Source organism: Diabrotica virgifera, chromosome 2 (genome assembly GCF_917563875.1).
Source record: "Diabrotica virgifera virgifera chromosome 2, PGI_DIABVI_V3a".
NCBI classification, from domain to species: Eukaryota; Metazoa; Arthropoda; class Insecta; order Coleoptera; family Chrysomelidae; genus Diabrotica; species Diabrotica virgifera.
In genome coordinates this window covers 204,909,072-204,925,347 of record NC_065444.1, presented here as the reverse complement: position 1 = coordinate 204,925,347, position 16,276 = coordinate 204,909,072, and the positions used below count along the sequence as shown (strand labels likewise).

The 16,276-nt window shown below is 35.1% G+C and overlaps 1 protein-coding gene across 1 annotated transcript in view; it reads right to left on the bottom strand.

The window, feature by feature from the left end:
• The window catches only part of LOC126880901 (inactive dipeptidyl peptidase 10-like), a 378,845-nt gene that overhangs the window by 79,375 nt on the left and 283,194 nt on the right, over positions 1-16,276 (bottom strand). The window contains exon 7 of the mRNA XM_050644976.1: positions 15,579-15,799. Coding sequence (XP_050500933.1) covers positions 15,579-15,799 — 221 coding nt within the window. The remainder of the gene's footprint in view (positions 1-15,578; positions 15,800-16,276) is intronic.

Here is a 16,276-nt window from a genome sequence, read left to right as displayed (position 1 = left end):
TGTTTGGCATAATTATTTGGGGATGAATGAAAAGACACTATAATACACCTCTTCTCTTTAGACTTGTGAATGGGCTGAATAACTGGCCCAACTTCCGTCTACACACTACCAACACTACGATAAAACTGTGCAACCGCGATCGACAACGATTTCTTCTTCTTCGTAACGTGCCCTATTAAGTCCCCTTGGCGAAACTTTATCTATCTCGAGCTATTCTAAATAATTCCTCTGCGTCCTTGGATTTTACCCATCATAATAAGTTAAAGAATATTATATCGGTCTCCCCTTACTACGTGTCCAAAATAGGACATCTTTCTACATTTGATATCATCAAGCAGCTCGCGAGTAGCATTTGCTCCTTTAAGGACTGCCACATTTGTCAGCATAGCCGTCCATGGTATTTTTAATGTAAGTCTGTGCAGCCATATTTCAAAGGCTTCCAAACGATTAATGGTGGATATTTTTAATGTCCCTGGTTCGACACCGTATAAGAGGACTGACCAAATGTAACATTTAATCATACGCTTTCGAAGTTGAAGTTGCAAGTTATCAGTACAGAAGAATGAACTCATTTTTAAAAATATTATGCGGGCTATCTCGAGTCTACATCTCAACGACAACGATTTATCGAATAAAATTTGTTCCTGCCTGCCAATTGTCTGCACCAACCTAAAATTTGCGTAAGGTTTCGTACATACCATCAATAAAACTGCACGAACGAATCATCATTGTCGCAGTCAAATAGCTACGATATATCATTGTCGTGTTACGTGTAAACCGGGCATTAGTCACATCATAAAAATGCGATAGCGATTAATATACACTCACCGGCACAAAATTCCGCCACACAAAATTTTTGATTAGGTTTGACAATTTATAACTTTATTATTTCTGCTCCGATTTTCAAGATTCTTGCACCAGTTTGTAGGTACATGTCTGTATTAATATCATTTGGTATTATTCCGGTAACAAAAAAATTTGTTTGCATGGCTTTATACAGGGGTGAATGAAAGCGTTGTATTTTCTCTTAACTTTAAAAAATTCTGTGGAAAAATGGAATAGCTGATTTGGTTTCATAGTCCTGTCATATTATCCCGGAAACATGACTAAAATTATGTTTTTAGAATTATCCGAAAATCTCTTTTCTTGTAAGAGCTGTACCATTTTTTGTAAATAAAAACACTGATTGACTCATAAAATTGAGGTTAAATGGATAAGATTAGAATGGCCCGCATGCAGCCCAGATCACAATCCTATTGAGCATGAATTAAAAAAAGCTACTTGCCGTCATCATAGACCACCAGAAAATTTGGTACCGTTATGGCCCTGGTAGAGGAATATCGGACTATTCCCCAGGCAACGATAACCCATCTTTATTCGATGCTAAACAGATTGCGAGCAGTGGTTGCTGCAAGAGGTGGACGTACCCGCCATTGATTTTTTTTGTTTTGTTGTTAATTTTGTTTTGTTATGTTAACTTTAGTGCGTTTGATATTTTTAATTAAATAAACCTTCAAAGCAGTGTTTTTATTACAGCTCTTACAAGAAAAGAGATATTTGGATAATTCAAAAAACAAAACCTTAGTAATACCTTCTGGATAATACAAAAGAAGTATGAAACAAAATCAGTCCTTAAATTTTTCCACATAATTTTTTTAAATTAGGAGAAAAACAACGCTTCCATTCACCTCCGTATAATGCCATCTAAGCAAAAAATTTTTGTTACCGGATTAATAACAAACAACATCAATACATGTACCTACGAACTGATGCAAGAATCTTGAAAATCGGAGTTCAAATAATAAAGTTATAGATGGTCAAAATTAAACAAAAATTTTGGGTGGCGGAATTTTGTGCCTATGAGTGTACACAGGATCAACACTGAAAATCGAAATGTCTTCGATAAGATGTGTTGTTTAAATGATTCCCTATTTTTCTTAAACATCCTGTACGTATGCAACTTTATTATATTGCAGTGCCTCAGAATAGCAAATCAAACTATTGAACTTCGAAATAAATTTAAAATTGTAAAAGCTATCCAAATTCGGATGTTTTACTTTTGTTTGCTATAACAGATAACCCGAAGTAGGTATAGGAATTGTGTTTTCCGAGTTTTACATTAACCGAAGACGAGAGCGAGTTTCTGAAAAACAAACTTTATTTTGAAGAATCCTGCCATTTCCATTTACTTACAAAGTGAATTTGGCTCTTTTCTTTTAGAAGTTCAGGAAACAAATTTGATTTGGATAATAAACTTACACCGAGATAATTTAAAACTTCGTATATATTCGCCTATACCTACATATATATTATCTAACAAGGTTCGTTTAGCCGATAGTTTTTTGAAAGAAAAATTATTTCTGTAAATTTTTAGTTCTTCTTTTTATTCTTCGTCTTTTTCTGTAGCCTCCAGTAAGTTATCGTTGCTTTCGTAGTCTTCTTACTGATCTTCTTTCCATGGGGGAACCAGCTCTCGCCGTCTTCAATACTCTATTAATTTGTCGTCATTCGACTTATGTGGTCGTTAAAATCTACTCTTCTATTTCTTACCCAGTTCTCAGTATTCTCTACCTTGCATCCCCTACGTATATATAGTCAACCCCCTTTTATCCGCAAGCGAATAATCCGCGTTTCTGTAGAAGCTTTTTTAATACATTAATGAAAAACTATTTTGTAAACTAGATCTATGTATGTATACTTATGTTTACTAAGTCAAATTTGTACCAGAAGTCAAGAAATATTTAAAAGCAAACAATTTGCCACAAAAAGCGGTGTTGTTGATTGACAACACCCCACACATTATGAAATATGCTTAAGTCTGCTTACGGAAAAATATTTGCCAAATTTTTGCACACGATTGCGTTATTTCAGCCTGTGGCTCAAGGCGTCATTGTGCCGATGAAGAGAAACTCAGTATCTGTAGAGTGGGGAGGGTGAGTCAGGTTCCACAGCACTTAGGCCACAATTAACCCATTGTGCATCTTCCCAGGGGGTTGTCGTCCTTAGTTCATTATCCATCCTGCCATTTCCAGGAAGGCGGATAAATCACCAGGTGGCATCTCCCCTATGTCGGCAGGTGTAGGTCAAGGCTCGCCGAACGCATACTCTCGTATTGACGATAACTCCGGACATTCACATAGGACATAGGACATGCTCGATAGTTTCGTCATCTCGTTCACACCTCCTGCATAGAGGTGTGTCTCAGTGCCGGTTTATCCACTGGGCGCTTGGGGCGGGCGCCCAGGGGCCCGTTCCTTTTAATTATAAAAAAATAAGGTCGCTAAATAATTTACATATTCTCCGAAAAAATCTCATACGCAGATATGCCAATACACTGCAAACGCCTTTGTTCTTTTGTTACATCTCTTCACGTCTATATACACTGCCGTAGCCTAGCCCACAGGGGCCCCGTGTCAATGTTTGTGGCGGGGCCCTTTTCCAAAAACGACAGAAAGTTGTCAGATTTCGCCATGTCATTGATTAAAAACTGCCCAGGTAGTGGGTAAAAACTGTGTAGGTTATTAATCAATGGCCATGTCTCGAATAGTATCCAAAATAATCGCACAAACTGAGTTTATTTAGTTTCTAATAATTTCATTTTGAATGGGGCTTAAATAATAATTTTTCTCACTTTTCGGCTTTAAAATAAGTTGTTTTAAACCCCTCTATGGCTCAGTGGTAAGAGCGCCTACCTTTGGATCGAAAGGCTCGAATGATCGTGAGTTCAAATCTCACCAGGGTCAGAAATTTTTCGTTTATTATAAATTAATAAATGAAAATAGTTTCTGTACTTGTGGGATCGGTACTCACTGGAGGGACCGCAGACGTTCGGATACAGTTAGCATCTCTTTACAAAGACAATGACGTCGACTTTGCAAGACACTTACTTAACACACACACTAACTACACTTGACACTAGGTACCTAACTGCAAAAAAATCAAGGTACCTACCATGCCAATGGCCATTAGTTGTCAAAGCATTGGTTAAAAAAAAGTTGTTTTAAAATAGGAACAAAATAAGTCCTTTTAAAATAGTTAAACAAAAGACAAAAATAGATATAAATAAATCTAATTTATAGATAAAGAATAGATTATTCTCAAAAATGCCAATACCCAAACAATAGGTACACACTCTTTCAAACATTCAAAAGTAAAGCGATTACAAAATTTGCAATTTGGCATTATACAGTGGCCCCTAAGGCTAGCACTCCACTTGCGATTTGTAGTCGCAGCGACAAAAAAATCGCTGTCGCAGAAAATCTAGAGTCTATAAAAGTAGTCGCTGTTTTCACAATCGCGAATTGAATGCTACAAGGATGTAACATCAGCTTTTAGATGTTTTTTTAATTTAGAGATAAAGAAGAAGTCAATACGTTAATTAATACTTTATGCGAGAAACATAAAAACGATGTTGATGACACCAAAGAGAACTTGCATAATGAAATTACCCATTTTGTAACGTGATGCCAAACTTTGAATAAACATCATACAATTTATGAATAATCTGATTCTTCCAGGATGTAAAAGCAACTCTTCCCAATATTTTAAATTTACTGCGAATTTATTTGACGATACCAATTTCTAATGCATCAGGCGAGCGGTCTTTTTCGGCTTAAAAAAGAATAAAAACATATTTAAGGTCAAATTTGGGCCAAGAAAACCTAGACGCGTTATCACTATTGTATATAGAGAATGAAGAACTGGAAAAACTGAATTGTGATAATATTATATGGCAGCTATTGCTATTCTTCTTGCTTCTTTCAAAAATATATTTTATGGATTTTACAATAAACCTTTATAGTTAATGCATGTGTTTTCCTGTTAAAAAACTGACAACGAATAGCAATGAAGGGGGCCCCTAAACCTCTAGCGCCCAGGGCTCGAAGTTAGGTTAAACCGGCACTGGTGTGTCTACTAGCTCCAGTGTGTGGAGATGTTTTCTTAGTTGACAATGGACAGGTAAAAAACCAACTGTCAAGCGTAGGTTTTTCCTGGTCATTCTCAAGTACTTTTCTGATGCTGACTTCCCAAGGTTCCTTAGTGTTACCTTGGCAAGTCTACATCCTGACCCTTCTTCACATCTTTTCACGGTTTGCGTGTGGGAGCTACATTTGACAATTTCCGCGATTGTTGCAGTTGGCCAGCCAAAACGATCCTAAGAGTCTTAGGCCTGCTCCCTTCCTAGCTAGCTGGTCAGCAATGCGGTTGCCTTAATTTCCGTTGTGTCCTTGAACCCACCTCAGGATGATGTTGTTACCATCCGAAGCTTGGGCTAGTGATTCATGACACTCCTTAATATGACACGTGATCTGTTAATGGTTAGTAGTGCTTGTCTGCTGTCTGTGCAGATTATTATAGTTTTGCCGGCTATACCTTTCCGGATGAAGGGAAAGTGCAAAGTACAATTACTTTGCTCAAAAATTGAATGAGGATATGACTTTAAAAAGTTTTTGAAGTCAGTAACTATCCTGGACTCTATTTACGACATCGCATCTACGTGGGAGTCTGTAAAGCGTTCAACAATTGTGAAATCATGGATAAAACTGTTACCAAACATCAAAAATAATTATGTCGAACTAGCAGTTGGGGGAGATGAACTCGGTTCCTGGGGGAGAGAATGTGACCGCAGGAAACCTGGAAAAGTGCTTAGACTGAGACGCTACCTACCGGGGATTTGAGCAGGTAACAGATGGATGTATTCTAAGAGAATGCCGACGAGAGAACGACGAAAGTGAGGAAGAAGAAGATGATGGTCACGTGAATGAACTTCTAGAATATCTAAAGGACTAGGACGATGCGCTACTTGCTGAAAAGCTGATGCTGAGTAAAGCGTAAGGTAGAATAAAGAAACACGTTTTTCACTCCAAGAAGCAGAAGCAAGTGACAGATTACTTTCAAAAAATGTAAAGGTGTAACTACTATACATTGAAAATTGTAAATTAAATCTTTAGGTGAAACTATATTTTTATTTTTTGCAATTATGTATTAGAATTCCAGTTATGGCTTATACGGATTTTCATTATCCGCTACAACTGTGCCACTTAACCCCACGAATAAACGGAAGTTTACCATATTATATTCTTCTATCTCTGTACCATGGTATCTTACCATCGATTTTTCGAAGGGTTTTCATCTTTGCTCTTTCTAGAAATCTTCTTGTCCTCTCTGAGTGAGGTCGTATTTCTACCGCTTATGTCATTATTGGTTTGATTACTGTTTTGTAAATTCTGTCTTTCATTTCTTTGTCTCATTCAAGCAAATTGCGGCTCTGTGTTCTCTATTCACTTGATCTTTGACTTCTGTTTCGAACTTTTCATAGCTAGGTAGTGCGATGCGATGTCTATCACTGTAGCCCATCGATACACTAACATATCTACCAAAATGCCATGGCTAGCGTAAGACTATCTTAACGAGAAACAAATAAATTGGGTAAAATGACGTTAAAATAGATATTTTTTGAACCACATGCCCTATGCTATACTTGGTTATTATTATTCGATACACTCATTAACACAACAAAAGTCAACTCAATTTGTAAATGGTCATATTAACACAAAGGAAATATTCGGTATTGATATAAATCAAAAGTTATTTACTAATTAATGCCGAAACTTATGCCCGATTTCACCAACGATACCTAAATATTTAAGAATTACCTAAGTGGGTTTAGGTACTTCCTAACTCTAAAACGGATTTCACCATACGATAAGAATTGCCTTAACCGCTTAAGCATTACCTTACGTTAGGATACGGATTTCGATCTCCCTAAACTTTAGGTATTAGTTATCGTTGAGAGTCGGGTTATATTTTTACAATTTTGACTAATGTACTTGTGACGTTTGTCAATAATTTGCTTCTTACCTTAATTTTTCTGTTATTCTGTAATATTAGGTATATTATTAGTTGTAATTTTGTATTTTCTTTTACATTATTAATATAATATGTGTTGGAAAATATAGAAAATCTTTTGGAGATTTTTACAGGTCTGTTGACAAATATATGTAGTCTACCTACTACCTAACAAACTAGTGTTGTGTTTCAAAAACCCATTCATGATATAACTAAAAGTGTGTCATTAAAAAATTAATAATAAAAAGCAATTTTCAACATATTATATAATATTTTAAAATTATTTCAATAATGACAATTCAACTAACTTCAATTTTTCGTCAACTCTTTTCTTTTCTTCCATTTCACTGTACATATACAAATAACATACAAGACTATATTTATTATATACAAACTTAATGCACAAATACCTAACTACAGTGGAACCCCGATAAGTCGGCCCCCGATAACCCGGAACTCCGGCTAACCCGGACCGATTTTTATCAGACAAACATTTCAACAATAAAAATGTATTTATGTAATATAATATTTGAGATATAATGGGTATTTGTGTAATTTGAACTACATATACCATAGTAAAAATGACTCATGGCACACCACATTCATTGTCGTGTTATCGAAAACAACAGGCACCTGTATTATCCTTTATTTATTTGAAACTGTCTTAGCATTGTTTAGAAAAGACTATTAAAATTCTTTTTTAACAATGGTCTTAGTCATCACTGTTATTAAATAACATAACATCAGAGACGGTATTGTGTGTAGTAAAGTCGTATTGTTCGCTTCCGTTCTGTAATCGTTCGTAAATCTATTCAGATTTTGTGTGCGTGTTTTTTGTCTATAAGGGCAACAAAACGTAAAAATGTTGTAGTGACAATGGAAAAGAAACTAGAAGCATGAAGTAGAATTGATAAAGGTGAATCTTGCAGCATTATATGGTGTCGGTACATCTACAGTATCGGATTGGAAGAAAAATAGAACTAAAATCGAAGAATTTTTTTTCAAAATGATAACAAAAGACAGTTTGGACAATCGGTGCAAAGCTAATAAAGCTAAGAATGAGACTCTTGACGACGCTTTGTATGTGTGGTTTTGTGTGGAATGCGAACGTGGTTTACCAGTGTCTGTGTGACAATTATAACGGAGTTTATCTGTAAGCATACCATATTTTATTAATTTTTACCATTTTCTCCGGCTAACCCGGATTTTCGATAACCCGGATCGGCCTCGGTCCCGATTAATCCGAGTTAACGGGGTTCCACTGTACTAAATAAAATAAATATAACAGTACAAAACTGAATAAAACCAAATTGGCAAACAAACAATAATGACAAATAATCGAAAAAGTAAGGAAATGTCATCTTATTCTTCTTTTTATTTATCAAAAATAGTTCAAACGTACCCTAGGTAATACCTAGGAAAGCAGTTCCCAGATAAGCAATTCGTTTAGTTGTGATATGCTATTGTTCCTATGTATTGACTTAAGAAGTTCCTATCGATAAGAATTACTTAGGCCGATGCCACATTATGCGTTTTGACTGGATGCGTTTCCGCCGCATGCGGTGAAAACGCATAGTGTGGCAGATCGGTCCGGTTGTGTTGGAAACGGATGCGTTTTGAGTCATCGGTACGCGCTTACAAACTGCACCAGACTAAACGCATAGTGTGACAGGTCGGTCCGGTTGCGTTGGAAACGGATGCGTTTTCACCGCATCCGGTCAAAACGCATATGTAAACGCGGTGAAAACGCATCCGTTTCCAACGCAACCGGACCGACCTGTCACACTATGCGTTTAGTCTGGTGCAGTTTGTAAGCGCGTACCGATGACTCAAAACGCATCCGTTTCCAACACAACCGGACCGATCTGTCACACTATGCGTTTTCACCGAATGCGGCGGAAACGCATCCGGTCAAAACGCATAATGTGGCATCGGCCTAAGTAATTCTTATCGATAGGAACTTCTTAAGTCAATATTTAGGAACAACCGCATCACAACTAAACGAATTGCTTATCTGGGAAATGCTTTCCTAGGTATTACCTAGGGTACGTTTGAACTATTTTTGATAAATAAAAAGAAGAAATAAGGCAACTGTTTAGGTATCGTTGGTGAAATCGGGCATTAGAGACATAACACAAGAGATTTACAAACAACTTAACAAAAGAAATATTATGGGCACGGATTTTTAACAAATTTTAGTATTTTATTGTATTTTGAATATACTATGGTTTGTTTTTAAACCAGGGGGAGTAAACTAAAAAGACAGATTCACACACAAGAAAGGCACTAGAAAAATCATCAAATACGACTTCTTTTTGGGGTTGATCATATTGGCCTTCGACGGTAATCCATACATATTACATTATACTACATAATACGACGCTAAAATTTTTTTATAAAAGTAGACTAAAAATCTAAAAATTACAGTAATAATACAGAAAACACAAAAAATCGTCGATATAACTTAATTAACCTATAAAATGACAGTAGTGTCAAAATTTGATAAATGCCGTTCGTGTCAAAATTTCATAACAGTGGAGTAAACTTGCTTGAGGTTGGACCAATTACAAACAAGCATGGCTTTACCAGGCTTGGTAAATTTGACTTACTCCTCTTGGTTTAAAAGCAGACCATAGAATAATTTTAATTTACAAAAAATGTTCGTTTAAAAGTTAGTAAAAACCCTTTCATTTGCCGGTTTCTATATTTTTTCCTCGTTTCGTTAAATTTTGACATTTAATTGAAAATCATAAAATTTTCTAAATTTTCTTTTCGTTCTCCGTAACCTAAAAAATGCAACGTATCTTAGGCGGTTTTTCAAATTATTTCATCAAAAAGTTGACATTATAACAAGAAAAATGTCCCCTTGTGCGATAAAATCGGTCCAGTAGGCGCAGATATACAGGGTGGGCCAAAGAAAATAGTCCACCTCGATATTTGGCAGTAGTTATTAGATTTTAAGGAAATGCCGAAACAGGTCGATTTTTTTTCTAAGGGGGACACATTTTTGCAATACATACATCTGTCATTTGTCAACCCCCTCCTTTCCACGTTCCCAACACCTTAGTTTTAAATAGGGAATAGGGGTCGTGTGGTAGCTCATTTGAAAGAGTATTCAATTCTCTATTTAGTAATATTAACATTATCATAATTATTTATTCAGGGTGTCCAAAAACATTATTTTAATTACATTAATTGACAAAAAAAAGGAGAATGTATGTAATTTATTTTATTTGAAATACATTTTACTGTTGCCACAAATCAAAAATAAATGTTTACCTCACAAATAAACATTGCTTTTCGCTTAAATTCATAGACCAAACCAGCTCCCGCCATCCATCTGTCTTGAACATATAATTTAAGCGAAAAACAATGTTTATTTGCGAAATAAACATTTATTTCTGTTTTCTGGAAACAGTAAAATGTATTTTAAATAAAATTAATTACATACATTCTTCTTTTTTGTCAATTAATTTAATTTAAAATATATTTTGGGACACCCTGTATAAATAATTATGATAATGGGAAAGGAAAAGGCAGTTTCTGTTTAAAAATTATGATAACGTTTATGCTACTGAATAGAGAACTGAATATCCTTTCAAATGAGCTACCACACGACCCCTATTCCCTAAGGTGTTGACGACGTGGCAAGGAAGGGGTTGACAAATGCCAGATGTATGTATCGTAAAAATGTGTCCCCCTTAGAACAAAAATCGACCTGTTTCGGCATTTCCTTAAAATCTATTAACTACTGCCAAATATCGAGGTGGACTCTTTTCTTTGCCCCGCCCTGTATAGCTGTTCAAATATAGCGCTTGTTGTATATAGCTATTGTTGAGTTTTTGAGGGGCATATCTCAGGCCCAAGCACACCTAGAGGGCTACAAAGAAGCTAATGCTATTTTTTTTAAAGTACAATATAATAATAATATTTTGTATAAATCCGCGGCATCCCTCCTTGAAAAAGTGGCCGAGAAGTAAAAATATTGAGTTATTTTAACGTTGTGGTTAGTTTCAGGTATATCTACATTAATTACAAAATTAAATTGGTACAAGAAAGTATCTCCATAACTGGTTTTTATATTCAAAGCGAATTGGTGAATGTTTTTAGGGGACAAACAATAATTTGAACTTGTTTTATGTACTTAATCAAACTATTCAATTTAACATACTTCCTTGTTTGCGGTTTTAAGATTATATGCCCGTTACGTAACAATTTAACTAGCAAATGTATGCGAGATTACTCTTCACGCAACTAATAGACCGGTAAGCAAGTAAAAGCTTGAGACTAGGAAAGCAAATTTCTATAATTTGTTATTGAGTCAATCATTCCTAATTTTTTTGCATTTATCATTATGCGAGATGGACTTTTCTAATTGCATTCCTTCATAAAGGTCTATCTTGGGCCACCTTGGCAACTTTCAGTCAATATTTTGATAAAAATTTAAATATTTTTTGTAAGAAAAGCTAAAGATAATAAGAATAACTACAAAAAAATAAATAAGGACATTAAAAGGGCTATTAAAATAGCAAAAGAAAATTATTAAACTCGAAATGTACAGAGATAGAGTTTATTACAACAAAAACATGACTCGTTTAACCTCCATAGAAAGATCAAAGAAGCTGCAGGCTTATATAAACACAAGAACACTGGGTTTCTGACAGATAATCAGGGAAACGTAGTATTGGAAATAGAATAAAAAATGGATATTTGGATTAAATACGTGGAAAAAACTTTTCAAGACATACGAAATAACACTGGCATCACAACAAACACCAATTTCGAAAATGGACCTCCACTTACAGTTGAATAAGTAACGTATGCCATCAAAAGTACCAAAGATGGTAAAGCAGTAGGCACTGATCATTTTTATTCCGAATTCTTAAAACTTATGGACTACGACGGCATAAAATGGTTGACAAATATATTTAACAAAATATATGACACAGGCATAATTCCCCAAAAATGGCTAGAATCAACTTTTATAAATCTTCTAAAAAAACCCAGTGCGAGAAAGTGCGAAGACTATAGAATTATAAACCTTATAAGATATTTACTTAAAACATTTCTAAAAGTCATTCTCAACGAATATATACAAAGTGCGAGGAACAACTAACAAGAACACAATTCGGATTTCGTGATGCTCTGGGAACACGGGAGGCTCTTTTTGCTGTGCAAGTGCTATTTCAGAGATGCAGGGATGCAAATTGTGATATATACGTATGCTTTATAGATTACCAGAAAGCATTTGACAGAGTAAAACATGACAAATTATTAAATCTAATGCAAGAAATTTGAATTGACAACAAAGATCTAAGAATTATCAGAAACATTTATTACAATCAAACGGCAAAAATCAAAATAGAAGACCAGTTAACTGATAAAATTACAATAGAACGAGAAGTACGACAGGGCAGTATTTTATCTCCACTACTATTCATTATTTACTCTGAATGGATATTTAAGGAAGCTTTAGAGGGTTGTGCGAAGGGAGTATTAATAAATGGTTGAATAACATTAGATATGCAGATGACACCATAGTTTTCGCCGATAATCTGAATGATTTACAGATAATAACAAATCGTATAACAGATGTCAGCAACAGATATGGACTAGCTCTTAACATAAAGAAGACCAAATTTATGACAATTAGTAAAAAACCAATTTTAAACGCTCAACTTACAGTCAACCAACAGAATATCGAAAGAGTTGAGCAATCTACATATCTGGGTACGAATTTAAATAGCCAATGGGACCACTCGACAGAAATTAAACAGCGAATAATAAAAGCGAAAGCAGCATACGTTAGAATGAGACCCATTTTCAACAGTCGATACATATCATTAAAAACAAAATACCGTCTGTTGAAAAGCTACATATTCACAGTTCTGCTCTACGGAATGGAAGCGTGGACACTAACTGCTGCATCTATGAATCGGCTAGAAGCTTTCGAAATGTGGTGTTATAGGCGCATCTTACGTATATTATGGGTTGACCGAATTACTAATGTGGAAGTCCTGCGTAGAATGGGGAAAGAGTGTGAAATTCTCATAACCATCAAAACAAAAAAATTAGAATATCTAGGACATGTAATGAGAAATCAAGAACGTTACGGCCTTCTCCAACTGATTCTACAAGGGAAGGTAAGTAGTAAAAGGGGACCGGGAAGAAGACGCATTTCCTGGTTTCAAAATTTACGAAAGTGGTATAACACCACTACCACTGAACTGTTCCGCGCTGCGGTAAACAAAGTCAATATAGCCATGATGATCGCCAACATCCGGAACAGATAGGCACTTTAAGAAGAAGAACGAGAAGTAGTTTATTTGAAATTTTGGCCCCCCAAAACTTGCTTTGGTAGGACACATTCTGAAACTTTTAACACATTATTTTTTTTTTCAATATATGGAAATACATTTTTTTAGTAATCTATCAAGTTTGTCTGATTTATAATAATAATTTTTAAAAAATGTATCTTGGGTTTTTCTTCTTTTTTAACTGCCGTCTCCGTTACAGAGGTTGGTAATCATCATAGCTGCTCAACTTTAGAATTAACTGCTCCAAACTCATCTTTTAAGCTCCAATGATATCATTCTCTTACAGTTTTAACCAAAAGAATTCGTGTTCCCACGTTTTTGTGTACCATAGTTTGCATTACTAAAGCAACATACTGTACTTTACCCTAAGCATTATACGGGGTGTCACAAAAAGTCAGGTCATAAATTAAATCACATATTCTGAGAACAAAAATAGTCCGATTGAACCTAACCTACCTTCGTAGAAAAAATATGCACATAAAAGAGTTATAGCCCTTTGAAGTTCCAAATTAAAAATTGGTTTTTTCCAATATATCGAAAAGTATTGGAGATTTTTTATTGAAAATAGACATGTGACATTTTTATGGCAGGGACCAGGGACCACCTTTTATAGGATTTATGGCATAAATATTTTACGGGAGTTTTGTTCTCTAAAAGTCCCCCAAACTTTTGTGTACGTTTGTAACGGGTAGTTCTGCTCGGGCGCCAAATTTGTAACGGGTAGTTCTTTCAGGACGACAGACTCAGTAAAACACAGGTTGAAAACAAAGCAAATTTATTAACTCTAAATTATAACAATATAACGCAAAATAATAATTTGATATTTTATCCCGTTCCAGCGAAGTCTTCCTCCGGATGGGCGTCTGTAACAGAAGAACCAAAATTAACAGAGGTATTCAAATATATTATATCTATCGGGGCTCGCTCAATACGCTTGCCTCCGTTGAATTACGAGTCGCACATTACCTCACTTCGGTACACCGTGCGTCTCGTCTCGAGTTGGCCTGCCTGAGTTTACGAATCACCTCACGAACGGTGCACGTCGCGATTCAGGTTGGCCGGCCTCGCTCACTTCGCTTGGCTGGTTATGGAGCCCAGAACGGTCGTTCAGGACTGCCGGATCGTCGCTTACGATGCTCTTAAATATCCCTCTGGCGGCGTTGGTTCGGAGAGGTGGAACTTAGTGGGGGCACCTGCGCGATTTGAGAGAATCGCACGGTTCCGAGTGTCGATGTTTGGACGGAGCGTCAGCCTATCATTACACGTTTCAATTAAATTATTATTGTGGTACCACATTAGTTAAACACAATATTTTTAAAAGATTTTGTCTTTTTAAGGTATCTTTTAAAACATGTTAAAAAAGAAGCCACATCTCGATAAAAACTGGCTTATCTAAAAAATACTAGGAGGCAAAAAAGTTTTAAAAACAATGTGGTTAACTAATGGTATCACAATAATAATGTAATTGGAACATCCACAAACATTAAATTTGTGGGTTTAAGGGAACAAAACCCCCATAAATTTTTTATGCAAAAATATTAAAAAAGAAACCGCATCTTAATAAAAACTGGCTTATGGAAAAAATACTAAGAGGCAAAAAGTTTTAAAAATATTTTATTTAACTAGTGGTATCAAAATAATGATTTAATTGGAACGTACACAAAAGTTTGGGGAGATTTAAGAGAACAAAACCCCATAAAATTTTTATGAAGTGCACAAATTTCACTGTATTTTTTAAAGATGTTTCTGCCATAAGAATGCCGCGTGTCCATGGTCGTTAAAAAAAACTCTAATAGTTTTCGATATATTGGAAAGATTCGATTCCCATTTTGTAACTTCAAAGGGCTGTTACTTTTTGTATGTGCACATTTGTACTAGGGTAAGTTAGGTTCAATCGAATTATTTTAATTTAAGACCTGCCTTTTTGTTACACCCTGTATTATAAAGACCATTTTTCTAAAACCGTGTTAAAAATGCAATTTTTAGCACTCCATGCGAGCGTTAAAAATGCTACTTTAAGGCACTAGTGCTTCAAAATTTTTATGGCACTGCAATTTGTATTGACCGTATCGACAATTTTGATGTTATGTCGAAAAAATATAAGAATGGAATGTCAGTCAAGTTCAAGTAAAAGTTTTTGTAGATATTTTCCTGTAATTACATTTGTAGAAAAAATATTGTACGATATGCGTGTTAAAAAGTACATTTTTAAGGCACTCATGTGAATTGCAGAATTCGCTATCGCTCATTCTGCAAACTTTCACATGCGTGCCTTAAACGTGCACTTTAACACTTGTATCATAAATAACTATTAAAGCGATGATTTGAATGCATAATAAAATTATAATATTCATTTCAATGAAAAAAAAAATTGAATTTATTAGATGTACTGTGTAATGAAATATTACTTACATATAGGAATTCTCTTCGTCCCATGCTAGTATCCTGGTTAATTCAAACGCCCCGTGGGTGAGTGGCCTAACTCGATTATTTGAAATTTCACAAGCGTGCATAAAGTGCCCATTATCTCCATCCTTTACGGGTAATCTAACAATAACCTTAGTACCGTTGTTATTGAAAACAGGATGGAAGATGGGTTCCGTCCAACCTATATGTTCTCGTTCAATATGAAACTGAAACAAAGAAAATACACTCTAGACTCTACACTCTATTTGTAGATATCAAATAAACTATGGTATACACAAGTGAAGTACTTTCTATAATAATAAGGGTGAAGAATTTTTTTTAATCAATGTGTAAGGCAGCTAAGGCCACCTGCACAGGAACGGTTACAAAGAAATAAATATTAGATACAATAAATAATATGTTACAAAATACAAAATGTAAAGGTACATTAAAATTATATTCTATAATAGAATTGTATTTTTAAGACATTTTATAGATTGGGGGCCGTAATAGGTGAACTTTGCTACTCAGTTTAGGCAGGATAAGAATCTATAATGTATAATATATAATAAATATAATATAACTCTATAAAAGAAAACGTATGAACTGTGTGTATAAAACTGTGCCTTACCCGCTATACTGTCACTTTTTTAGTGGCATATGCGTCAACAGAGGCGCATCAAACTTTCCACTTATGGACGGGA